This window comes from Stegostoma tigrinum, chromosome 9 (assembly GCF_030684315.1).
Source record: "Stegostoma tigrinum isolate sSteTig4 chromosome 9, sSteTig4.hap1, whole genome shotgun sequence".
Lineage (NCBI taxonomy): Eukaryota > Metazoa > Chordata > Chondrichthyes > Orectolobiformes > Stegostomatidae > Stegostoma > Stegostoma tigrinum.
This window is the reverse complement of record NC_081362.1, coordinates 83307790-83335531: the sequence shown is the minus strand read 5'-3', so window position 1 is coordinate 83335531 and position 27742 is coordinate 83307790. Positions and strand designations below refer to the sequence as shown.

Genomic DNA, 27742 nt, shown 5'->3' with positions numbered 1-27742 from the left:
CTTAGTCTGTAGGAAGTGGGAGGAGTCAAAAGAGAAGTTGTTGAGGGTGAGGACGAGTTCGGCTAGGCGGATGAGGGTGTCGGTGGAGGGGGACTCGTTGGGCCTGCGGGACAGGAAGAAGCGGCGGGGCTTGAGGCCATCTGCATGCGGAATGCAGGTGTATAGGGACTGGACGTCCATGGTGAAGATGAGGTGTTGGGGGCCAGGGAATTGGAAGTCCTGCAGGAGGTGGAGGGCGTGGGTGGTGTCACGGACGTAGGTAGGGAGTTCCTGGACCAAAGGGGAGAAAATGGAGTCCAGATCGGTGGAGATGAGTTCGGTGGGGCAGGAGCAGGCTGAGACGATGGGTCGACCAGGGCAGGCAGGGTTGTGGATTTTGGGAAGGAGTTAGAAACGGGCCGTGCGGGGTTGGGGAACAATGAGGTTGGAGGCTGTGGGTGGGAGGTGCCCTGAGGTGATGAGGTCATGAATGGTGTTGGAGATGATGGTTTGGTGCTGGGTGTGGGGTCATGATCGAGGGAGCGGTAGGAGGTGGTGTAGGAGAGTTGGCGTCTGGCCTCGGCGATGTAGAGGTCAGTGCGCCAAACTACCACTGCGCCACCCTTGTCGGCGGGTTCTCAAGGACCGCAACTTTCCCCCCGCAGTGATCGAGAACGCCCTTGACCGCGTCTCCCGTATTTCCCGCAACACATCCCCCACACCCGCCCCCGCCACAACCGCCCAAAGAGGATCCCCCTCGTTCTCACACACCACCCCACCAACCTCCGGATACAACGCATCATCCTCCGACACTTCCACCATCTACAATCCGACCCCACCACCCAAGACATTTTTCCATCCCCAACCCTGTCTGCTTTCCGGAGAGACCACTCTCTCCATGACTCCCTTGTTCGCCCCACACTGCCCTCCAACCCCACCACACCCGGCACCTTCCCCTGCAACCACAGGAAATGCTACACTTGCCCCCACACCTCCTCCCTCACCCCTATCCCAGGCCCCAAGATGACATTCCACATTAAGCAGAGGTTCACCTGCACATCTGCCAATGTGGTATACTGCATCCACTGTACCCGGTGTGGCTTCCTCTACATTGGGGAAACCAAGCGGAGGCTTGGGGACTGCTTTGCAGAACACCTCCGCTCAGTTCGCAACAAATAACTGCACCTCCCAGTCGCAAACCATTTCCACTCCCCCTCCCATTCTTTAGATGACATGTCCATCATGGGCATCCTGCAGTGCCGCAATGATGCCACCCGAAGGTTGCAGGAACAGCAACTCATATTCCGCCTGGGAACCCTGCAGCCTAATGGTGTCAATGTGGACTTCACCAGTTTCAAAATCTCCCATTCCCCCACCGCATCCCTAAACCAGCCCAGTTCGTCCCCTCCCCCCACTGCACCACACAACCAGCCCAGCTCTTCCCCTCCACCCACTGCATCCCAAAGCCAGTCCAACCTGTCTCTGCCTCCCTAACCTGTTCTTCCTCTCACCCATCCCTTCCTCCCACCTCAAGCCGCTCCCCCATCTACCTACTAACCTCATCCCACCTCCTTGACCTGTCCGTCTTCCCTGGACTGACCTATCCCCTCCCTACCTCCCCACCTATACTCTCTCCACCTATCTTCTTTTCTCTCCTTCTTCGGTCCGCCTCCCCCTCTCTCCCTATTTATTCCAGAACCCTCACCCCATCCCCCTCTCTGATGAAGGGTCTAGGCCCGAAACGTCAGCTTTTGTGCTCCTGAGATGCTGCTTGGCCTGCTGTGTTCATCCATCCTCATATTTTATTATCTTAATGTTTTCATTATTGTCTATCAATTCCTCTCGTGGATACATACTCGGGATTTTTAAAAATTTCTGTTGGTGAATCCCTACAGTTTCGAAGTTGGCATTTTGGCCTATCGAGCCCAAGCTGATCTTCCAAAGACCATCCCACCCAGACCCAGACCCACCCCCTACCCTATCACCCTGCATTCCCCATGGCTAATCTACCTAGCCTGCACATCTTTAGACTGTGGGAGGAAAATGGAGCACCCAGAGGAAACCCACACAGGCATGGGGAGAATGTGCAAACTCCACATAGACAGTCACCCAAGGATAGAATTGAATCTAAGTCCCCGACACTGTGAGGCAGTAGCGCTGACCACTGAGTCACCATGCCACCCGAACTCTTGCTGTCCCTGCTGCTGACATTTCTGAAGAATCATATTGGGCTTGAAACATTAATTCTGTTTCTCTCACCATAGAATCCTGCATGACTGTTGTTCAGACACTCGTTCAAAGGCTGCCCTTTTTAAATAGAATACTGTGTTCAATTCTGGGCATCACACTTCAGGAAGGATGTGGACACTTTCAAGAGGATTCACAAGAGTAGTTGCAAAGATGAGTCAATGTGGTTATGAGGACTGGAGAACAAAGCTGTTCTCTCTAGAGAATGGAAGGCTCAGTGAGATTTGATGGAGTCCTCAAAATCATGAGATGTCTGGACAGAGCATATAGAAAGAAACAATTCAATTAGTGGAAGACCTGAGAATCATCTCACCTCATTATGTGTTAACCATGACTCTTGGCGCCCTGCTTGTGCCATTGTGTTCTTAGCTGTGGCAGAGGAACCTATCACCAGGACCTTTGGCGATTCCCAGCACCCTTCACAGCTCTTGTCTGAGAAGTATTGTCCCAGAGATGTCCAAAAGGTACCCCATTTCATTGATAGGATTGTGGAAATCTTGGAGGACCAGGTAGTGCAGAGGTGGATCATCCTTTTCCCTCAGGACTGCCAGAGAGAACATTTGTACCTAAGATGGTGCTGTGTGTTGATTACATTGTTTGTTTTTCACTGTACTGCTGTTCTTTTGTAACTGGAGTACATGTGACAACAAACCAAATTCTAATTCTATCGTATGAGACCCTGCCAGCCTGGTCTGAAGTTGTCACCTGGGTCATTTGGTGTCCACTGTCTGGAGGAATGTCCAGTAGTACAGGAAGAAAGTTGATGATTTTCTCTACTCTGTGACGATAAGAGACATTATTTCTGCCACATACCTCATACTGACTCTAACTCTGCTCCTACACTCACGTCTCACTACGGGGGCAGGTGTGCTCACGGGTTACCACCATTACTGTCAATATTCATGAACCTCCTTCAATTGCTGTCACCGATGCCAATTCCAACAAACAATCGATCCTGCATGCCCAGTCACTCAAATGTGATATCTCACCAGCATGGTCTTGGCCTTGTTAAGAACACATTCACAGTGGTGATAATGCAAGGGGCAGCACTATATTTGAAAATCAATCTTAATTTCCAGCCTAGGTACAAAGGTCTAAACAACACTTGAGCAGCCAAGGATCTCTCTGGTTAAGGAAAAGACCCTTTCTTCAAAGAGGTTGTGAAGATAGATGTTGGGCACCCCACCAACTGTTTTTATTCTCGCCATTCCTTTGTGGGATATTTTTTCCTGGAATGAGACAAAGGGAACGACTGAGTGGGATGAAATGTCTGGTGCAGCTGTTAATGGTGCAGGGGACAGGCTTTCTGAAGAAGGGTGTCGGCCCGAAACGTCAACCTTCCGACTCCTGTGAGGCTACTTGGCCGACTGGGCTCATCCAGCTCCACACCTGGCTGCACGCGGTGGGCGGGTCTTGGTCAGATGGGCGGGGCATTAGACAGGTGGTGATGCATAGGCGTGGCTCAGGTTAGGGGCGGTGGAAGGCCGTTTTGGGGTGGGGCTATGGTCAGCTTGTCACGTGTAGGGATGGGTGGAGCCTTGGTCAGGGGCGGGGTCATCCCCGTTGGGCGGGGCTGTGGTTTGCTCGAGGTGGGCGTGCTTGTGTGTACGGGCGGGACCAGAGTCTTCCGTGGCATTCGGAAGGCGGGTCCAGCGTGAATAGAGTCCCCGAGCCATTTAAAAAAAAATTGAGCGTGTGAGGTCACAATACAACAGGGCGCGCGCACAGACTCTCCTCCCTTCGCCGTGCCCGTGCCGGTTAGTGCGCAGGCTGCTGTGTTGTCAGCGCGAGCGGAGGGAAGCGGCGGGGTCTTCCTCCAAGAGCCGCGGATCATGGCGGCTCCCTTAGCGCAGTTTGATGAGGACTGGCAGGATTTCTACGAATTCAAGGCGCCGCCGGCTAGCTATCAGTTGGACCAGGTGAACTCCAACGGCGTCCCCGGTACCAGCACCGGCGGTGGCTGTGGGGCGCTGGATCACAGCCTGGAGGATTTCTCCGAGCTGGACAACTTCTCGGGGGAGATCGTGAGCTTCAAATCGATGGAGGACCTGGTCAACGACTTCGACGAGAAGCTGACGGTGTGTTTCCGGAACTATAACACCAACACGGAGAACATAGCCCCAGTCAAGCCTATCACCGAGGAAAGCATCATGAGGGACGACGAGTGAGTAGCCTCTAGCACAGGAGGACGTTGGGTGGGTGAGGGGTGACTGGATCTTGTTCGGGCCCAAGTTGGCCCCGGAAGGCTCTTTTCAGCTTCCGAATGAAGACAAGTGATGGCAACTTTGTCCTCTAAGCATTCGAAATCTGGCTGCTGCTGTGTCACCTCCCAATGCGCCATAGTTTGACAGCTCATAACCTCACGTTTGCTGGGAAGCCTGTTTCTGCAGATCGATCTCTCTCACTCCCCCTCCCCTTTTTTTGTTTCGTAATGTTCCTCTTTATTTTTGTTTGGATGTCAGCTGATTAGCAGCCTTTTTTATTTCTCATTTTCTAGCACTCACCCCCAAATGATTACGTTTTATTGCGATTTTTTTGTGAACCTTTTTCACTGTCGCTGCAAAGTTTTTATACTATAAACATTTCAATAATCCACTGTATATACAATAAACTCATTGACAGCACTAGGAATATTTAAAAGAGTTGGCACGACATGCGGGTACAGTTAACCGCTTTATTTGCAGCAATATGTAAAGGGAGAGTCTGTTGTGCTTTGATCTTTGGGTAAACTGCGTGCATCGTATTGCAGCCAATGTGTGCCTCTGGCTAACAGCATATCGTCGTTTTGCCAGTTTAGTTAAAATTCCGTGCTCCTAGTTTAGTTTGGGAAAAGTCTAATTATAGAGTTGGATTTAGATGTATTGCTTAAACGATGGAGGTGACGATTTTGAAAAGCCAAGTATAGTCTTTCTAAAATGGGTAGTGATGAGTACGTGGAGTAATCTGAAAGGGTACAAGCCCATGTAATTTGTCGCTTAGAATATCAAAGTATTTCGTATAAACTGAGAATGCGCATTGCAGTTGAGTTGTAATTATTTGACAAGTAGCTATCAAATGTATCGCTGTTGCTATTGTGTAGGTTATTTCTGAAAATGGTGATTTTTGAATTGCATCTCTGCTGTAAGTGATTAGTACTCTCAACTTAATGTGCCAATGTATTCTATATTTTAAATGGAGTTAACCGTTGTTGGTACACTGTAAGGGAATTGTTAAACCACATGTAAAATTGGTAATAGTATTCATTGTTTGAACCATTTCTTGAAAATTTGCCACAATAAGATTTATTAATCAATTATGTGGTCATTCTCTGATTTAGTGAACCCCAAATTTTAATAGTTATTAATGTTTCACAATTTTTAATTTTTACTTGAGCATCTACAGAAAGTGGTGCTCTAGCTTGTAAAATATCTCTTTTTAATTCTAAATATTTATCATTGAAAAGAATTAATATTGACTAATGCTCATTTTTAGATGCCATTGTCTGTATAATTTAAAAGTCAAATTTCATAGAATCCCTACAGCTTGGGAACGGGTGCTTTGGCCCAACAAGTCCACAACGAACCTTACACCATCCCACCCAGACCCAACCCCCATAACCTACCTAAACTACACATCCCTGAACGCTACGTGCAATTTAGCATGGCCAGTCCAACCAGCCTGCACATCTTTGGACTGTGGGAGGTAACCAGAGCACCCAGAGGAAACCCACACAGACACAGGGAGAATGCGCAAATTCCACAGTCAGTTGCCAGAGCCTGGAATCGAACCCGGGTCCCTAAGGCAGCAGTGCTAACCACTGAGCCATCATGCTGCCTAAAGATCAGTGGAGTTGTGGGGATAGTGTAGAAGGTTGTCGGAGGATACAGTAAGCTGTAGTTCCTTTGCAGATGTGGTTGGAAAGATGGCGGATGGATTTTAATCCAGGCAAGTGTGAGGTATTGCACTAGTGGACCTCAAATGTTAAGGGAAAGTATACAGTTAATGGTAGGACCTGTACCAACACTGATGTAGGGAGGGATCTTGCAGTACTTGTGCATAACTTCCTGAAAATGGCCACACGTAGATTGGGCAGTAAAGAAGGCATATGGCATGCTTGCCTTTATTGGTCAGGGCATTGAGTACAAGAATCAGGAAGTGATGTTGCAGCTTTATAAAAATTTGGTTAGAGCATTACATTCAATTCTGCTTGCCACAGTACAGGAAGGATGTGGCGGATGCAGAGGATGTTTACTAGAATACTGGGATAACAAGGTGTAGAGCTGGATGAAACACAGCAGGCCAAGCAGCATCATAGGAGCAGGAAGGCTGATGTTTCGGGCCTACCTGAATTACAAGCTGATCTATAAGGAGAGGCTGGATAAACAAGGGTTGTTTTCTCTGGAACAAAAACATCTATGCTGCTAGACCTGCTAAGCTTTTCCAGCAACTTCTGTTTTTGATCCTGATTTACAGCATCTGCAGTTCTTTCAGGTTTTTTGTTTTCTCTGGAGCGGTAGAGGCTGAGGGGAAGCCTGATAGAAGTTTACAAAATAATGAGAGGCATAGGGTTGACAGCCAGAATCTTTTTCGCAGAGTTGAATTCTCTAATACTAGAGGGCATTCATTTTGGGTAAGAGGGGGAAAAAGTTCAAAGGAAAACTTTTTTTTTAGAGTGCTAGGTGCTTGGAACATGCTGCCAGGATTGTGTTGGTGGAGGCAGATACAAGAGGGGTGTTTAAGGGGCTTTAGGTAAACATATGAATAAGCAAGGAATGGAGGGATATGGACTATGGGAGGGCAGAGAGGATTAGTTTAACTTGGCGTCATCTTCTGCACAACACCTAGACCAAAGGACCTATTCCTAAGCTGCCGTGTTCTATGTTCTGTGGTTCAACACGAATTTTGTTTTTTAATCATTGATCTTTTTTGCATCAGTTCCTTCTCTTATTCCTCTCCATCTTCAGTTTCTCCTTTCAGTGTGGCTATTGTTTCTTGTGTACTTTCAGTTCCAATTTGTTCAGGTTTTATCTTTAATTATTTTTAAAGGTAGTGGTTGACTACTCTTCATTTTCAAAATGTCTAATGTTATATTTCCAAATTTCCTGACACAATATTTTGATAGATCTTGATTTTCACGTGTTTATAATTATGTTTTAGTCTTTCACGCTTTCATGCTCCTGGGCTTTCATGTCTACCCTGCGGGTTCAATGAGCACAAGTATGGCACTTAGCATTGATCATTTCTCAAAATATTCAGCATGTTATAAATTAGCCCAAAAATAATTTAAGAATATAATTAAAATGTCTGCTCCCAATTGGTCACTTCAGAACACTTAAGCTGAGCGTAGTGAGACAAGCTTTTACTGAGTCAATGCTCTCCTATCTCAGTGAAATGTTGTTGAACATCTTGTATTGCACATGCATATTATTTGAGGCTTTAATTTTCACCGCTTCAAATCCCGTTAACTGTCTTAAATGTACACTCTCCTTCATTCACTGTGTGAGGCAGAAAGAGGTGACTACTGAATTTTACTGTACTAAATTTAGTAAGTTCCTTTTGGCATTTAGGTGCCATTTAATAGTTTCTGTTACTAGATTTTCTGTGCAAGAAAACACTAGACCATAAGGTAAAGGATAGCATGAGGATCAAGCAGGGACTAATACAACATGATATCATGGAGAGCCAACTAATGCTATTGCTAAATGTACCCAACAGCTTTTGCACCTCTTGTTTAGATTTGTGCTAGCTTGCCAGATAAGTTCTTCAAGCCGGCAGCTGCCTGGATTTTTTTAAGCTGCAATTTGCGTGTGGCATGCGACGAAGAAGAATGGATTCTTAGATTTTGCTTTTTCAAGTCTTATTTAAAAATTGATTATTCTCTGACATAAGGATGATCCTGCAGGAGCTTCATTGAAAGAATCATTAATATATTGAGCAATATTTTGACTAAAAACAAACACTCAATCTTTCAGGAGAGTATGTTGTTTCTGAGGTTAAGGTTAGGAGCCAGGGCTGCGTAATGATTTATTCAAAACACCAAGATGGTTTTGCGAAATTCCATAAGTTTTCCAATGTCTGTGATGTAGCTGCTGTACACTTTGTCTACAACTTCCCTTCCTTGATAACAAACTTACACATTTTTGGGTTGTATTGCCACATGTGCAGTTATGTGCATTGCAAAATCTTTTGAGATTACTTAACTTGGGAACAACCTGGTTATCTTAAGAGATATGACTTTTGTTAACATTTGGAATTATGGTTGCCTACACTATAGATTAATCGATGACTTAACCTGTACAAAGTTAGATTATTTATCATCAGTTGTAGAAAGCATGTGAATTATTCAGCTTTATTGTCATATCTTGTAAATCCAGGATCTAAGTGGCATCAATTTTGATAGCTGAATCTAGCAGGCCAAGCAGCATTTTTAGGAGCACAAAAGCTGACGTTTTGGGCCTAGACCCTTCATCAGAAAAGGGGGTCTAGGCCTGAAACGTCAGCTTTTGTGCTCCTAAGATGCTGCTTGGCCCGCTGTGTTCATCCAGCGCCACACTTTGTTATCTCGGATTCTCCAGCATCTGCAGTTCCCATTATCTTTGATAGCTGAATCTACTCATTTTTGAGTCACTTTCAATTCTTCTATAAGTTGTGGTCAGTCTTGTTTGTAGGAACATAATGAACTTTGGGGCTGCACCTGATGTTATGTTTACTTATTTAACATTATTTTATGGTGAATCCCAGCTTTTGATAGCCTGCTCTTCCTTGCAACAGTGTTGAATCTTCAAAAATGCTATGCTAACCTATCAATTAATATTGGATATTACTATGTTATTCTTACCATTTGTAATCTGACTTCCTCATGGTTGTTTTCTGAATTAAGTTTGCAAGTGAGAAGTGCATGATTTAGGATCTGACTTACCCAATCTGGTGGACATATAACCTACAGTTATTTCTATTGTTTTAATTGAAGAATTGTGAAAATCAATTTTATACCACTTAAAATGAATAATTGAGTTGCAATAAGACAACAATCTCTTTGAGAGGGTCAAGAATGCAAAGGGTAGTGATCTGAACAACAGATTACAAATCTAAAGTAGATCCAGGATACCTTGAGTATATTATCTTTTAATATAAGAGATCTTTCTGCGTGGTGTAGCATATTTCTTTAGTCTATAGTAGGTCTGTGTTATTTTCAATATCTCTATCTACTCAGTATTGTAATAGACTCCTGGTCCCTGAGTGTCTCTACAGGACTTACATAACTATCTAAGCATACATTCCAGGACTGAGGAAGTACACAAGTGTAGAGTAGTGGCTTCCAGCCTTCTCAGTATCACTTCAATGAGATAAACAAACAATGCATGTGCTGAACCTCTGCATGTACAGTATCGGAACTGTAAGTGCGTGCAGCTCTGGAGGCTTGCACGTGCGCATTAGAAATGGGTGCCTAGTGACAGCAGATATTGACTTCAGTGAATAGACGGTGAGACTCTGGAGAAGATCTGGGCCATGAATGATACTTGCTGCTCATTTAAAGCAGCGTTGATTCCTGAAAAACTTGTGGCGTGCTTCTCTCCTCATTGCAACACAGTGGAAAACCACTAGAATTTTTAAAAAGGTTTCATTGGGTGATTGTCTTTTCTTCTTTCTTTTCCACTATATAAAGTGTTCATAAAAGTTTATGCACAGCATTGTTCAGAGAAACTTTGTAACTTGGCAAGTATTCATTTGTTTTTCAATTACTGTTTGTAGGATCTAACTGTATTCATGTTGGCTACTGCATTTGTCAACATAAGTGTATTGATTGGAACAAGGTTAGCCAGCTGGACTTCAGTTAACCTGGTCCAATCAGGGAGTCCTGGCTGACAGATATCAGTCAGTGTGTCAGGGGCCCTGCTCATCTAAGAGCTAGTCCTAAGCTAGCCTGATGTACAATGCCCGTGTAAATAAAGGGTGACGTTGACGGAATACTGGCCTTTTGGAGTTATTTTAAGAACCATAACTCCTGTGTATTTAGTGAGGAAAGCTGCTTAATAATAATACTATTGTTTTATACCTCTCCAGTTGAACAGTGTGGCTAATTTGTGTTCGTGTGAAGAAAGGAATAAATTAATCTGTTTTGGGGGAGTGTGTAAATCACTGCTAGGCTGTGTATGTTGTTGTTTTGGTTTAGGTTTAGCAACAACAATGACTCCTAAGGGAGAAATTTTTTTCATGCAGCGGGTGATGAGTGTATGGGATGAACTGCCAGAGGAAGTGGTGGAGGCTGGTACAATTAGAAGGGTATGGGCTTGAATGCTGGCCAGTGGGACTAGATTAATTTAGGATATCTGGTCGGCATGGACCAGTTGGACCGAAGTGTCTGTTCCGGTAGTGTACATCTGACTATATGACTCATTACGTTTTGTGTGCATTGCTTTTATTTGCATGTTTGGTAGGCTATCTGGTACATAAAGGCTTTAAGCCATAACATAAAAGATAGGAGCAGTAGGAGACCATTTGGCTGTTCGAACCTGCTCCGTCATTCCTCATGATCATGGCTGATCACACAACTCAATAGCCTAATCCTGCTTTCTCCCTGTAACCTTCAATTCTATTCGGTCTTAGTCCTATATCGATCTGCCTCTTGAGTACATTCAGTGTTTTGGCATCAACTACTTCCTGTGGTAATGACTTCCATAGGCTCACCACGCTCTTTGGGTGAAGAAGTGTCACCTCATCTCCATCTGAAATGGTCTACACCAAATTCTCAGACTGTGACCCCTAGTTCTGGACATGACATGCCCACCATTAGAAATATCTTCCCTGCAACTACTCTGTCGAGTCCTGTTCGAATTTTACAAGTCTGAGATGCCACTGCCACTACCACCAATTCGTCTGAACTCTGGCGAAAACAATCTCTTTCATGTCAGTCCCTCCATTCCTGGTATCAGCCTGGTAAACCTTCGCTGTACCCCCTCGAGCAAGGACATCCATCCTCAGAAAAGGAGACCAAAACAGCACACGATATTCTGAGTGTAGCTTCACCAAGGCCCTCTGTCACTGCAACAACACATCCCTGCTCCTGCACTTGAAACCTCTTGCAATGAAGGTCAGAATGATTTGTGATGGTTATTTAGCAAAATCTTGGAATTCACTTTCTTTCTCCTTTTGATTGTAACACATTCATTTATTTGCATGTATATTATAAAAGCAGACTTAGAATATTTCTGGTAAGTTGACTTTATAATAATTGCAGATTTGTGACAGACTTCACAGCAATTGTAATACAGTTTCTCATTAATAGTTTATTGAGAGAGAATTCTGAACAAAGGGGAATGTGTGGTGGACAAAAGAGGCAGATGAAATTCTTGTTTTAGAAACAAGATTTTTTAAAATGTTCTAATGTTGAATTATGGTTAAATGTCTTTGTCTTTATCTTTTGGACTCTGCTCTTTCTTTTCAAGTTGACATTGAGGACTAAAGCCACCTTTTTCCTTTTCTTGTAGAGTTGCTTAGATTAGTCCTGGAGGCACTTGCTCATTACTACGGAAAAGAGAATTCCATTCATATCTGCTTTCATTATAAATTAATTAAAGTGAACATCTGTTCAGTAACATTTCTGATAACCATGTTTGGAGACATTTAATATTAGTTTCTGATCACTTGTGAAGGTACCATGTCTGTTTGCAGTGGATTTGATTTTTGGAACAGCCTAAAGTGAGCATTCCACAGCCTTTTATGCACTGTGGTTTAATATTTAAAAAAAAGTAATGTGATTTTTTTTGTCATACATTCCTTAATGTTTATGAGGCAATGCAATCAGTTGATTCTTTTCAAATCTGCCTATTTTAATAGTGTGGTACATGATAATGAAAGGACCTATTCTGATTTTTGGCTGCAATTTATTTTTGAATCTCATGAATGTTAGAGATGATCAATATTTATCCACTCTGTACACCCATTAATACATTCAATTGTGAAGTAAAATTTGCTCTATGTTCCCACAGTGACCGTTAACACTAATTTCTATCAGCTAATCCTTTTGGATAAGTGTATAATCTTCAAATACTGCTTTTGCTATATGCATAGGCTCTAGGGCTGCCAATTTGTTAGTCTGCAAACACGGCAGGCGATTAGGAGGGCAAGAGGAATATTGATTATTGCAAGTGAATCAAATGTAAAAACAGGATGTTTTGCTTCAGTCATGCAGGGCGTTAGCGAGGCCACTTCTAAAGTATACTATATGGTTTTGGTTTTTTTAAGAAATGACAATTGCAGTAGAAGCAGTTTAGAGAAGACCTATTCGCATGATTCCTGGGTTAAGGAGATTATTATGAAAGTTTGGACAAGTGGGAGTTTGGAAGAATGTGAGGTGATCTTTTATTGAAACATAAAATTCTGACAACAGGGTAAATGCTGCAATGATTCTCCTTGTGATAGAGTCTGTACCTGGGGAATTTAAACCCTTAACACTTAAAGGACAAAAGTTAAGGTTAAGGGGCCTCCTAGATGGGATAAGGAAAGATTTTCTGAGGTTTGACTAGCTTGTGGAATTCTCTTCCATGGAGAGCAGCGGAAGCAGGATCATTAAAAATATTTTAAAGCACAAGTAGATAAAATCACTTGTTGATCAAGAATCTAAGGATGTCGGGGGCGAGCAGAAAGTACAGGCGACAATCAGTTCAGATATTATCAATAGCAAACAGGCTCAAGGGGCCCAGTGGCCTGATCCTAACAGATATGTTGTGTGAATTATTGAGATTCTTTTTTGTGCACCTTCTAGTGTACCCATAATTGCATTGTAATGTTTTTGTGCTTTTGACTAAAGCTCTCCTACTGGAGGATGATCAGTTTACATCTTGAAGCACTTCGGTTTTCCAGAGTCCTTTTCCTCTAGAAACACTTGGGTCCACTGTTCTGTATAGTAATACTATAGTAGGTGTCAGACCAACAAATGATACAGATGCAATGCAAGAATGTAATCAGTTGACTTTTCATATTTTCTATTACTCCTATTATGCTTTGGTTTTAGTTTTGCCTTTAAGAATGAGGTGAACAAGATTACAGAATCGCTCAGGCAAGAATGGTACTATTTCTTTACAATCTGCATGTCTTTGTACAGGGAATCGTTGTCTAGAAGCTCTGATGATATTGCGTGCTGTCACAGGCTGACCAGATGGACTGAAATGGTCTTTTGTTCTCTTACATTCTTCAGCTCCCAAATTTGAAGGGATTTGATGTACTGTATTCTGTCTGTCCATTTCCAGCACAAGTCTGTGGTCAGTTGAATGGTACAAATATCTATTTCAGAAATCTGAGGTGGAAATTATTACCTTTTTTGTCCACAGAATATTTTTCCTTTGACTTAGTGTTAAAATTGTAACAGTTCAGTAATTTACTGAATTAAAAAGATTTTTATTTTGCCCTGTTCCTGCTTAAACCTTTTCACTTTTAACCAAAATGAAGGAAATAATTTCATGATAGGTCATTGCATGAAGTCATTTAATGTTGTCTTTTTCATAATTGGCAAGCAGTATGATTCTTGCTGTAAGAACCTAATTAGTGTTATGTATCACATCTCATTAATCAGCATTGAATTCCAGCTGTGGCGTGATGGCATTAATGGTTGAATCTGTGGGGACTTCCATTTTGGAGGCCAGGCAGAAAAATGGGGAAACCTCTGGTGTTTGCAGAATTGATGTGACAGTACAATTTGCATTAAAAAAAGTCTATTTTTTGGCATGTATGTGTGGAAGTCATAAAATGTATAGAATCTGATTTTATTTGTTTCAGACTTTACATTTCTATTTATTTATTGGTGTTTGATGTGCATTTGTGAGCAACAGTTTGCCTTGTTCTAAAACCATGCAACCAGTAAAGCTGCTAGGGAAATGGGGTGTTAACTTATTATATTCTAAAACCCTTCTAGGGTTGCAGACTATATAAGTGTAACTATTTAACGCATTCTCTACAATTGACAATGTAGTTTCTTAAAAATATAAGCCTTGTAAGACCATAGAATCTGCCCTGCCATTCAGTGAGGTCATGGCTGACCTGAAAATCGTCAACTCCACTTTACCTTTTCCACATATCTCTTGATTCCCTTGCTGATTTTAAAATGCTTAACCTTTCTCAACATGGTTGTACTAGTTACCTTTTTCTCTCTTTTATACGTTTGTTTTTTTTTGTAAAATGATGCTTGTCCCCCCTCGCCCCCTCTCTCATGGCTCATTGAATTTTGTTTAACCTTTGCTGTTATGAAGTGCTTTCTGATGCTTTGTTGTGCTAAGGGCACTGTAAAGGATGATTTTTTTGGACTAGGTAAGTACTAGCTAGTGGCCTTGTTGACCGTAATGTGATAATAGTGGCTGCAATTCGTCGGTTGCGAAGTGCTCTAGGATGACCAGAATTTGCTGTTGATCCCTTTCCATCCATATACTTTTCATTTTTGTATTTTCTGCACCTTTTTTCCCCTCCTTTTCTATTCTGTCTCTGTCTCCTTCTCCATTGTGTTTCTCTCTTTATCCATTTTCTATTGTTCATTGTAAAAGAAACAATCTTCCAGCTGACATAAAAACAGAAATTGCTGGAAATAGTCATAGGTCAAGCAGGATCTGTGGCAAGAAGACAGTTAAGGTCTCAGGTTGAATATCTTTTTGTCGTGTACTCTCTGTAGTTTTTTTTAAAAAATCGATTCTCTGATCAGGTGCCACTTAATTCTTCACAGTGATTGTGCTTTGCATTTGTGCAATTAAAGAATTTGTTCAATTCCCTTGAGCGAAATTTATTTAACGACAAATGAATGTTTCTGTTCAGAGTGTAAACTCCCCATGGTCTTAACCGAAGTTAATTAAAATCAGAACGCTCCTTTTTTTTGTACTCTATAGGAATAGGTTTAAATATCTCGTTCATTTGTACCTGAGCCTGGTCTTAGAATGTATGCCCTTGTGTAATAATTTTCACACTATTTATGTTCTGCACTAAAAGTGAATGATTTTTTTCAAGTAGATTTCCTTCTCTAATGATCTGTACCTAAATGGATATTTCTGTTTGGGTCAGATAAACATGCCATACAGAAAGCACTTCTTTATATAGCTGGTCTTGTAATTAATCTTTCATACTATACACGTGCAGCAGATTTTGGCTTAAATCAGTGTTTGGACTTCTGAACTAAGGCAGCTTTTGCTCTTATTTGAGCTACGTTGTTGTCTTGAAGATTGCTTTAGAGAGGTTACAGCAACCTAACAATTTGTGTATAAAACAGCTACCAACTTGAATTATGTATTCTGCCTTCAGTTAAAGAGCAAGTTCTGACCTGCAGCTGTGAAGACAATATAATGTGACTGGTATTGATGTGTCCTTGGAGAGGGAACATGTGATGTCCATGTGCTTAAAGCGTTTAGAGAGGTGGGAACCACAGCAGTTGATATATGGTTATGTTATTTTTCCATCCAATACCATTTCTGTCTTGTCCCCTTTTTTGGTATTGTTGCAGAATGATTATGGTTAGTTAATCCTTTAGTTCATCATTAGGTAACTTGGTGATGGGTGTATTATAAGAAAGAGCTGAGGTCTTAAGGCTGGTTATATTTTGCCTAAGGAAAAACTACAGTGTGACTGAAAGGGCAAGAGATTTGTAGCATAATGCTTCTTTTTTAGAGACATTTACCTAGAGGAATGGCTGTAAACTAAATTTAAAGAATACAAAATTATTCTTTTTAATAAAATTCTTAAGTGATTACACAACTGCAAACTGACTCTTCCACTTTACTTTTTAATAATTGAGTGAAATATTCTACTGCTTTATGTTGAAGAATTTAGATACAAACAGGGTAAATGTTTGCATATCCTTTTCTTAAAGGAGATTGGAGACTTGAGTTTACACTGATAACTCTCACTGATTTGAGATTTCTGTCAAGGTCACTAATATTAAAGGAAACTCTCTTGTGGGCAATTAAATTTTATTTTTCATATACAATTATCTGGTATCCTCTTTTTGTTTTGGTCAGTGGGTGTTAACCAAGTTCTATCCATTTTTGAGAGCCTTTTCAACACTGATCTGTTTTATTCTATTTCTGATTTTTCTGTTGCTAATTAGAGATGATGCTTATTCTGTAATCATAACCTTACAGAATGATTTACTCCTTCTGTGTCCCCCACTCTGTCCGGTTCTCCTTTCTGCCCCCTGCCCCCTGCTCCCTCTGCTTTGTCTGCCCTTCTCCCTCTGAGTAGTTTGTGCCCTGCCCTTGCTCTGGTGCATTTTCCTTTTCTCACTAACAGTGTACCCCTTCAAAAAAAAACTGTTTTGAAGAGAGGAAAGATTGATATTACAAACCGGTTTATGCAGTGTTACAAGTGCAGAAGAAGCAGTGCTCAGTTGAAGCTAACTACCTGAGTTAGAGCCATAATACCTATAAACAAAAGAAATGAGAAGCAGGAGCACTCCTCTTGGTGGCGAACCAATGGTATTTGGTCAGACTCACCTAGGAGTTACCAAATTCTTTCATACTTATACCGTTGACAGTGAGAGCACTTGTGCATCTTCTGTTGGCAGAATCTAATATAATTTGAAAGGAGAAACAGTTCAGCAAAGAGTTTCTATTCATGACCGTTATGACAGTTCAGTTATTCTTTAAGAGCAAGGTATGATGACTGGTGACAATGATGGTAGTTTCATTCATAATGACGCTAATAACGTTGGTAGTCATTGTTACTGGAATGCAAACTTGCCTTTAGGGCATGAAATAATTGCTGCAGAGATACATTTCCACTGGGAATTGAGAGTTCCTAATTATATTTCTGTTTGCTGTATCATGTCACAATCCCAGAGCTTTCATGAAATGGAACTGGCCTGTTTGACCAAGCATTTGTTCAATATTCAATTCTGAAGTGGACCCTTTCACAAAATAATTGAACTCCCTAAAATCTGAGGAGTAATTTTACTAGATTCCTCTGCTGACAACAGTGGTGAGTGAAATTCACAGAACAATGGTGTGATAGACCTTTCTTTGACTCCCACTGAAATTTAACTGGAAAGGGGTCTTTCTAAATTAACCTTTGAGTCACTTTAGGAAAATAATTAAATATCTGATTGGAAAGAAACAAAAATAGAAATTGCTGGAAAACTCAGCACATCTGGCAGCATCTGAGGAGAGCAGGAGTTAATGTTTCAAGCCCAGTGACCCTCCTTCAGAATGTTCTATCATTCCATCACTTGTCCTCAGAAGTGATTTCCAGAATAATGCTTTTGTCTACTGATAAATATTACAAGAAAATTATTGGCCATTAGATCTTTTTTATGTCCTTTTGCATCTGTTTCTGTGCTGAAGGTTTTTACCTTTTTTTTTGGTTTGTATCTGCTTCAGACCTCCACTGTCTTGAGATTTGTGACTTCCACTGTCACTATCTTTTTCTGAGGTTAAAAAGTGAGAGTTTATTCTACCTGATGACTGATTTTTGTCTGGCTGCATACTGTATGTGGGTAGTTAGTTTTTGTATTTTGATCTAGTAATGAAAATAGAACAGCTTTACATTTCTGAGTTAGGTAGACGTATGATTTATTGCCGGTTTGGGAGGCTTTGTCAATTAAACTTTGGTGAGTTGCTGCACTCTAACTGCTGCATACTGCACCTGAAAAGGCCTGTGGCAGTTAAAGCACTCTTATCACACACTGGTCAGAGAACTCTTGCAGTGTACTGGTACCCTCCCTACCTCTGACTAGGAAACCTTTTGGATCAAGTCCCACCAGCTCCAGAGGTATGTCGTATGTCTGAAACAGTGAAAATAACTACACTCTAGTCTGAATAAGAACTTGGCACACACTAGAAATAAAGCCTAGACAAACCTGGATCTCTAAACTGTAGATCCCTAACTGTCCACAGTATTGGGTTTTATAGTTGAGACCAGTATCAATGGTCTTGTTTTTAAGGGTTAGAGAAGCATGCTAGGCCTTCAAATGATTTTGAGCTTGGCTGCAAGCAAATTTTATTCCTTATCTAAAGCCATGAGAAGGAATTAGTTCCGTTTGTTGTTTCTTGAAGTTTGCTTTATAACTGTCCCTGGAGCCACTTGAAAATATTTTATTCTGGGGCCTTTGTGTCACAAGCAAGACCAGCAATTATTATCCATCCTTAATTCTTGTCAGTGGTCTGCCCTCCTACATTATTGCAGGTGTGAAATTGGGGGTAGTCAGTTTTTGTATTTTGATCTAGTAATGAAGATAGAACAGCTTTACATTTTGTGATTTAGGTAGATGTATGATTTATTGCAGGTTTGGGAGGCTTTGTCAATTAAACTTTGGTGAGTTGCTGCCCTCTATCTTGAGGATAATGCACATTGCAGCTGGTATACTGGCACTGAAGGAAGCGAAAGTTTAATATTGTGTGGATGCCCATCAAGTGGGTTTCAATGCCCTGAATGGAGTTCAAGTATTGTTTGACACCTGGGACCAGTATATTCCAATTAGGAAACAACAGGGCACTCCGCTCTGATAGACAGAGACTGAAATACACGCAAAGCTATTTACAAAAATCTTTTCAGAAGATTTTTTCAAACCTTGTTGCAGTTGCTATGAAGACAAACTGGTAAGGATATATCTGGTAGCTGTTCATGCTTGTATTGCTGTACTTTGTACTGACAGAGTTATGTCACTTCTTTGGGGAACAATGTGCCAAAATTCTTGCTGTGATTTTAACGTTGTTTGTATTTGCATTCCTCATTCTTGGCAGTTTTCTCCTTTGTCGTCCTCCTTTAAACAGATTGGCAGACTTTTTGTTTTTTTGATGGGGTGGTTACACTGTGTCATGGACTATAACAGATCCCATCAAAATATATTAAGGTAGCCAAGATCCAAGACTTTTCTTTAGTTTCAGGGTAAATGTGAGATGCTGCATTCTAGATGCAACTCAATTGGTCAAACTACTTGACATTAGAGCAAAGCACAATTTATTCAAACATTATAGTTAAAATACAACAAAAGAAAGAGGAACGTGGAATAACTTTACTAGAAAACTTAGCAAGAGATACAGTAACTATTACCAATTAACTGTTCTAATATAATAACATCTCATAAATAAACATTTGGTAAATTCAGAAAACAGGCTGTGTCACATGCATCTCCTGGAGCAGGCAGAGAACCCCCAGCTTGTGGCTGTAACCAAGAGAAGGAAAACATTTTACTCTTCTAAGACTTCAACAGCAACTGCTGAAAGTGCATGTTCATGTGCTTGTGTGACCACACCAATTGCTTGGAGGCTGCTTCTAGTGTTCCAGCTTTTTTCACTGCTTCCAGTTTTTTCTTGTGTTACAACTGATATGGCACTATTTAAAACAGGACTGCTGAAAAGCTCCACTTGAGTAGTATTAGAGATAATGGGAACTGCAGATGCTGGAGAAGATACTTGAGTAGTATTTCTGACTATCTTAAGTTATTCCACAGAAGTATTGAATTTGGATCCTTTGTTTTCTATGACATTAAAAGCAAGTAGAATTTCCTGTTACTGCACTGTCAATCACAAGCTGCTTCTATTCCTCAGATTTAAGGTACCATTGTGAAAATGCAAGATAACCAGGTGTAGAGCTGGATGAACACAGCAGGCCAAGCGGCATCTTAGGGGCAGGAAAGCTGACGTTTCGGGCCCAGACCCTTCGTCTAGGCCCGAAACGTCAGCCTTCCTGCTCCTAAGATGCCGCTTGGCCTGGTGTGTTCATTCAGCTCTACACCTTGTTATCTCAGATTCTCCAGCATCGGCGGTTCCTATTATCATTGTGAAAATGCAGTTTTTGTTTCTTCTAAGAGAATTGCTATTAAGTCCTTTCTGCTTCATGTTTTGACACTGCTATTCACTGAAAATATTCAGTCTCTACTTTGACCATGCTGATTAGAGTCCCATTTCCTATGAAAAGACCAAAACTACTGTTCAGGAATCTGAAGCCTTTTATGGTCAGAAAATAAATCTGTCAAGATAAAAGTGGTGTATATTAATATTCATACTGTGTATTCAAAGTCTTTTGAGGAGATTTGTAGCTTGGGTTTTGGATGAGGTTGTAGACTCGCTTGGCGAGCCAGCGTGTTTGATTTGCAGTACCGTTGTAAGTGTGCCTTCAGCGAAGCGGTGGTGTTGTGTCCCAGTTGTTGTTTATATGCTTCTGTTTGCCGGGGTGGATGGCATCACTTCCAGTTTTGTTTTTCTGTGGTTTGACTATCGGGCCCATTTCAGTGGAGTTCTGGTTAGAATGCTAGGCCTCCAGGAATTCTCTGGCTTGTGTCTAATTATTCGATGTGCTGTCTCAGTCACATTCATGTACTTTCGGCCTTAAGATTAGGTAACAATCTGAAGAACTTTTTTACTCTTGTTTCTCAAATCTTTAATATTTCTACAGTACTTCAATTGCCCTTGCTATGGATTATGTTGAATCATGGTTACACAGTGCTAGCTACCCAGTGGTGTCTTATTCAAGTGAGTATTCTTTGAGTTTAAACAGCAAATGGCAGAAAGCTGTTCAAGTGATCGTATCTGCTTCATGCATATGTGCACACATACTGTGTTTGACTTCTCCCAGTCTGAGCTGTGCATGTGCTTTGCTTCACTCTTGTTATCTCGCTAGGTCAATGTCTTTTGCTCACACTCTTTTGATGAGTACAAAGATCTTGAAAATGGGGGCACATTCTCTGCTGTTGGAAGAATATTTTAAGCAGCAGTTCTTTCAATAGAAAGGTTACAAAGAAATCTATAACAGCTGTAAAAAAAAGTGGATGGCTGAATTCCTAAGACTAGGATTCAAGGCAATAGGCTCAAGAATCATATAGACTACATGGACCTAAGGTCTCCTCTTGTCCAAAATATTACACAATTTAAAAAGAAACTGCAAGTGTACCTATTTAGGATCTATCAATATGCATAATAAAAACAACTATAGAACTGTCCAGCAGAGTTTCAAGCAATATAGAGCAGAGGGCAAGAGATATGTCTTTATGCTGCAAATTGAGGCTGTGTAATCGGGTTTTTGCCTCAATCACCGACCCTGAAACTCAAAATCAACTTCGATATAATGGGTGAATGAGATTGAGTTTGGACTGTTTGCTAGTCAGAAGATGTACTGATGTGGTCTGTTTCCGTGTTGTAACCTTTCTGTAGGGCAACACAGTGGCTCAGTAGTTAGCACTGCTGCCTCATGGCACCAGAGGCCTGGGTTCGATCCCACTCTCGGGCGACTGTCTGTGTGGAGTTTTGCACATTCTCCCCATGTCTGCGTGGGTTTCTTCCTGGTGCACTGGTTTCCTCCCACTGTCCAAAGATGCACAGGTTAGGTGGATTGGCCATGCTAAATTGCCCATATGTGTTCAGGGATGTGTAGATTAGGTGGGTTACAGGGGGATAGGTCTCGGTGGGATGCTATGAGAGTCAGTGTGGACTTGTTGGGCTGAAGGGCCTGTATCCACACTGTAGGCAGTCCAAGTCAATTTTTATTTTCAATCGTTACAGACTAGAAAGTGGAATATTTTGAATTCAGATTGCAGCATATCTGTCAGTGAGTGAGGCATGGCTCAGACTTTAAATATGAAGATAAAGTGAAAATTTGGTTTGGTTTCAAAAGACATAAAATCACTAACTTTAAAATACTAAATCCAAATCTAATCAGTATAAGGTGTCCATTGTGAGTCAAATCTGAATTAAAAGCCTCCTTTATTAACTATTAAAATTATACTTCGCATTGTTTCAGATTTTCACTTTTTATTTGTTGCACAGTCAAGAACTTATCTTTATTAGTCTATTGGCTGCTAGACTTCTGTAAAATGTTTTGCTTTTCCTAGAGGCAAAAAAGGTATGGAATTCTGCAAGTATAGTATCAAAATAGGGTCCCATGTGCCACCCTAAGGACCACAAACGTAGGATTCCTACAGAGGTGTAATTTAAATTCAGTACCGTTTCTGTTCCAGAACCTGGTTACTTTCATAAAAGACACTCACTCTCTCTATATAAAAAGTGTGTTTTTATAGTATAAAATTTCAGTAAGCCGTTCATTATTTTGACTTAGATTTAGCCTTTTAACACTTGCTTCAAAATGGGTCATCAAATAAACAAATAGCAAAAATGAAACAAGTTAGTCATTTGAGTGAGTTTTGGCTTTCATGAGCTATGCTGGAGTCAGCCATCCATCATAGAACCTGTGAAATTTCAATTTTAATGATTTGATGGAGTAAAAATTGAGTTTATGCAATCTGCTCTACCCAACAAAGATGTGCTCCTTCAGGTATGTTTGAAGATTTTTTTTGTTTAGAATAAGTGCAAGTCCTTGTCTGATGAATGCAACTGATGTTACTGCAAACTGTTAACAAATTTACATCAGTGATTTTTGTACTGCTAAGTCAATCTTAGAAAAGAAACCATTCTGAGGAAGGGTCACCAGACCTGAACTGTTAACTGTTTTCTCCTCCACAGATGCTGCCAGACCTGCTGAGCTTTTCCAGCAACTTTGTTTTTGTTAGAAAAGAGACTGTCAATGTCCTGAAGTTATATTCCTGTGGCGTCATAGTTTTGTAGGAATAATGCTGTCCTTCTACTGAGATATTGAGTGATAAATGGCAGATTTCTTTGTGCCTTCTAGTGATAGTCATGCCATTGCATTGATATAGTTTGTTTATTTCATTTAATTTTGTGCTTTTATAACAGAATAGCAGGTACAGTGCAAGCCCAAGTTTCTCAATTCCTTGCATTTCTTTCATGTTACATAAAATATCATATGCTTTTGTTTGTGAAGCATATCTTTTAGTTTAGTGTTGAACATGTTATGCATGGCATAGAGCATGCTGCCCATTTGAAATAATAAAGAATCTTATCAGTTGTTTTGCCTAATTTGGAAATATTTGGAACTAGGTTAGGAAGGGTAAAATGTTTGTCTTCAATCTCCGGTATTGCAATGTGGAGGTGATGGCCTAGTGGTATTCTAGCTAGACTGTTAATACAGAAACATTCGTAATTTTCTAGGAACCGAGGTTGAATCCTGTCATGTCAGTTAATGGAATTTTTATTTCAATAAATATCTGGAATTAGGAGTTTGTTGATTGTTAGGGAAAGAAACTACTGCCCTACATGTAACTCCAGACCCACAACAGTGTAGTTGACACTTAACTGCTGTCTGGGTAATTAAGGATGGATAATAACTGCTGGCCTAGCAGTGATGCCCACATTCTGTGAATGAATTAAAAAACCCTTTTATACCAAAGTCCCTTTGCAGTATTTTATGGGAAAGCAGCATGAAATGGAAAGTATTTTTGAAAGGTGATTGAATTCGCTTGTTATGATCCAAATTTGTTGAAAAATGTACCATTAGGTCTAATTGTGATCTTGTTTGTTCAGGTCCTCTGAAGCTGCTACAGTCAAAAGTAAACTGGACAAAATTAGACTTCACAAGTAGTGTAGTATAGGAAACAGAAAATCATAAGCCTATTTTATGTTCCATGGGTGTTTTCTTTCTTATCAAGCCTGGAAGACGTGTGACCCAGTGTTGTCAAATCATCCTTTGAATAATATCATATATTCTTTTCAGTTGAAAAAGATTTGGAATGAAGAAAACAATCTCACTAATTATCTTGCAGGGCAGGGATTTTGTTCAGTTTTGTGGAGAGATCAGAAAAATTGGATTGCTGTTCTTGAAACAGAAAGGTTGGGAGGTGGGGGAAAGGGAAGACATTTGTGAGGCACTCAGTGGAGGCGGCATCAACAGAAAAGATGAAATGGAAATGGAGAAAATGCCAAATCCTCAACTGGGGACTCTTTCTCTAACTTATTCTCGGATGGGAGTATATAGAACTAGGGTCCTCTTTTTAAATATTAAAGGTCACCCATTCAAGACAGATGAGAAGATTTTTCAGTGGCCTTTGGAACTCCCTTCCTCAAAATGCAGTAGATGCAGAAGCTTTGAATACCTTTTTTGTTAAGCAAAGTAGCTACGTTCTTGATAAGCAAAAGTGTTGTACCTTGTCAGCAAAGGCAGGAATGTGGAGTTGAAATTAAAATCAAATCAGTCAAAGCTGCCTTGAAAAGCCAAGTGGCCTATTCCTAAGAATGGGAGTAAGCCATTCAGTCTGTTGAACCTGCACTTCCATTCAATATAATCATGGCTGGTCAGACTCTTCAATGCCTTTCATTAGTCTCCAACTCCACAACCCTGTACACCATTGGTAATCAGAACTTTCATCAATCTCTCCCTTAAACATAAAGACTGACCTTCCACAGCTCACTGGGGTAACTGATTCCAAACTTTCACAACTCTTTTTTTTGAATAAAAAGAATTCACCTCATCTCAGACTTCAGTGACATCCCCCTTATTTTCAAATTGTGCTCCCACTTCTAAACTCCCCAACCAGAAGAAACATCATGCTTGCATCTACTCTGTCCATCCCTTGTAAGTTTCAGAGAGATCACCTGTCATTTTTCAGAGCTCTAGAGATTTCAGTTTGTCCAACGTGCCTTCATTAGTCAAGTCTCGCTATTGTGGGAACAAGTCTGGTGAACCTTGCACGTATTCCCTCTTTGACAGTAATATATTTTTCAAGATAGAGACCAAAACTACACACACTACTCCAAGTGCAGTTGAACAAGCAGCTGTACTACTGAAGCAAGAACTGCTCCTTGCTTCAAATTTTGTATTACTTTTTTTTTCCATGTATCCTCGAACTGTCGTCAAAAATTCCTATTTAAAATATTCATCCTTGTATTAAATCCCTTCAAGGCTATGTTCTATCTCTGTACTTCATACAGACAAATACGCCCCCCCGCCCCAGAACTCTACATTTCCCCAACTTCTTTGTATTCATCTTTCAATTACCAGAACACTTTGTTACTGTCTTCAGCCAACTGAATTCCATATCTTTGAAATCCTTTTCTGTGTTGCTCTAACCCATCACCTTTCGGACCCTGCATTAAACTAACCTAACTGTCTGGGTTTTTGGTCACTGCTAATATTTTCGTCCTTGACTGTGGTGCTGTTTTAGACTGGTGATGCTTTGGCTTATTTTATATGTTAAGTTGCTACATGAATGGCAATTGCTTTTCTACCATGTAATATTACACTAGATAAACTCTAGCAAAACTATAATTGAAGATTGAGTTTTCGTCAAAATGTCATTTACACTTAAGGATCAATTTCCATTCAGTTTGTCTGGCTGGAAGGATATTAATGATGGTGTGAACAGTTTTCTCTCAACTAGGGCCACATCAATATTTATAAATGCTGCAGTTCATCAAACTTTCCACCTTGTAAAATAATGGAGATAGAATTTGTATATTGTACTTTATACATTAGGTAAAATTCTCAATCATATTTGCATGAATGTATGGCTGAGGTAAAGCAGTATTTGTAATGAAATTAATTTTCCCTTATAGAATTTCTGCATTTGATGCCCTGTGGTAATAATTAATGTATTCTGGGTCTGTGAGAAGACTGCTTTCATACAGTGAAATCCTAATTGAGAAAAAGGGTCTTGGGTGGATGAGACTGTTTAATGTTTTCACTCTGCCGTGTTGCTGACTCTAACCCATTTGTGCCCATTAAGTCAGTCGGTTTCAAGGAGTGTCCTTTCCCCTCTGTTCGTGTACTTAGTAAGTTTCATCTGCATAATATGCTGCCAGAATTCACCAAACATTCTTTGGCACTTCCGAAACCAGTAACTTTCATTACCTAAAAAGGTAAAGGTAATATGTTCTCTCAAATTACCCGCTGTATATCCACTTGGACATGTAATACTGTTATTTCATTTTCAGAGAAGTGTGCTTTATGGAGTTTGCTAGAGTAGGACACGTGAAGTGTGGGGACATTTTGATTTCCTGTTGCAAGTTCAGATGCAGAGATGAAAATCTATATCATTTCAGACTGTCACCAATTATGGCAGCTGTGTATTTTATTTGAATGCCATGAATACTCAATGAGCAAAATATATTGTAAATGGAAAAGCCTTAGGGAAAATTGATGCACAGAGAGATCTGGGTGTTCAGGTCCCTTGTACCCTGAAGGTGGCAATGCAGGTCAATAGAGTGGTCAAGAAGGCATACGGCGTGCTTTCATTCATTGGACGGGATATTGAGTACAAGACTTGACGTGTCATGTTGCAGTTGTATAGGACTTTGGTTTGACCACATTTGGAAGACTGAATAGAATCCCTACAGTGTGGAAACGGGTCCTTCGGCCCAACAAGTCCACACCGAACCTCGGAGCATCCCACCCAGACCAATCTCTCTATAACCCACCTAATCTACATCTCCCTAAACACTACGGGCAATTTAGCATGGCTAATCTACCTAACCTGTACATCTTTGGGAGGAAACTGGAGCGCCCGGAGGAAACTCCACGCAGACAGTCGCCTGAGGCTGGAATTGAACCTGGGTCACTGGTGCTGTGAGGCAGCAGTGCTAACCACTGTGCTGCCCTGGTACTGCATACAGTTCTGGTCGCCACATTACCAAAAAGGCGTGGATGCTTTGGAGAGGGTGTAGAGGAGGTTCACCAGGATGTTGCCTGGTTTGGAGGGCATGAGCTATGAAGAGAGATTGAGTAGATCAAGATTATTTACATTTGAAAGACGGAGGTTGAGAGGGGACCTGATTGAGGTCTACAAAATCATGAGAGGTATAGACAGGGTGGATAGCAAGAAGCTTTTTCCCCACAGTGGGGGATTCAATTACTAGGGGTCACGATTTCAAGGTGAGAGGGGGAAAAGTTTATGGGAGATATGCATGAAAAGTTCTTTACGCAGAGGGTGGTGGTTGCCTGGAATGCATTGCTAGTGGAGGTGGTAGAGGCGGGCGCAATAGTGTCATTTAAGATGTATCTAGACAGATACATGAATGGGCCGGGAGCAGAGGGATACAGATCCTTGGGGAATAGGCGACAGGTTTAGATAGAGGATCTGGATTGGCGCAGGCTTGGAGGGCTGAAGGGCCTGTTCTTGTGCTGTAATTTTCTTTGTTCTTTTGGTATAGTGAAGTGGGAAGGATTTGACATCTTCCACTTGGTTGGGGGAGGGACTTCATTTGGAGGCAGACAGTCAGAATTTGAAAATGAGGGGAGTGAAAGGTAGGTCAGTACTATTCAATTGTCAATGCATCATGGGGTGTGCCTAATAGAATCTTTTTATTGGGCTTTGAGTTCACCTACTTTTAGAACTCTCGCATATTTTTCAATATTTTATTCATTTTATCAATTTTCGTTCGGAGCTGTGAACTGAGAGCTGAAAGGCGATCTTTAGGCTGTGAGCAGCTGCTTGTTTTTTTAGGGAGAAAAACAAACTGACAAAATGTTTTGAGCCTCGACCTGGAAGTTAATTGGGTTCTTGATTGAAGGATTCTACAGATTCTTTGAACGTGGAGAAGGTAGTATGTTTAACTGATAGATGTTGGCCACTAACAAACTCAGTATCTGGGAATTGATGTCAGCAAATCTGTGAGGAAAGGTGATGGTCAAACAGAAGGAGGGGCCACAGACTTGAACTGGTTTCTGGACTGTTCCTGAGAGGAGGAGCTTGGCTATTGATGCTATAGCACAATGATTTGAAAGC

General features: G+C 41.1%; 1 protein-coding gene across 3 annotated transcripts in view; it reads left to right on the top strand.

Moving 5' to 3' along the window:
* The first annotated feature begins 3932 nt into the window (after positions 1–3932).
* The window catches only part of LOC125454772 (fasciculation and elongation protein zeta-2-like), a 126304-nt gene continuing 102494 nt past the window's right edge, over positions 3933–27742 (top strand). Inside the window, exon 1 of one of the 3 annotated variants that reach the window (XM_048535965.2) lies at positions 3933–4390. In XM_048535965.2, coding sequence (XP_048391922.1) covers positions 4059–4390 — 332 coding nt within the window. In that variant the 5' untranslated portion in view covers positions 3933–4058. The remainder of the gene's footprint in view (positions 4391–27742) is intronic. The other 2 variants (XM_048535964.2, XM_048535966.2) reach the window with 2 other exon arrangements.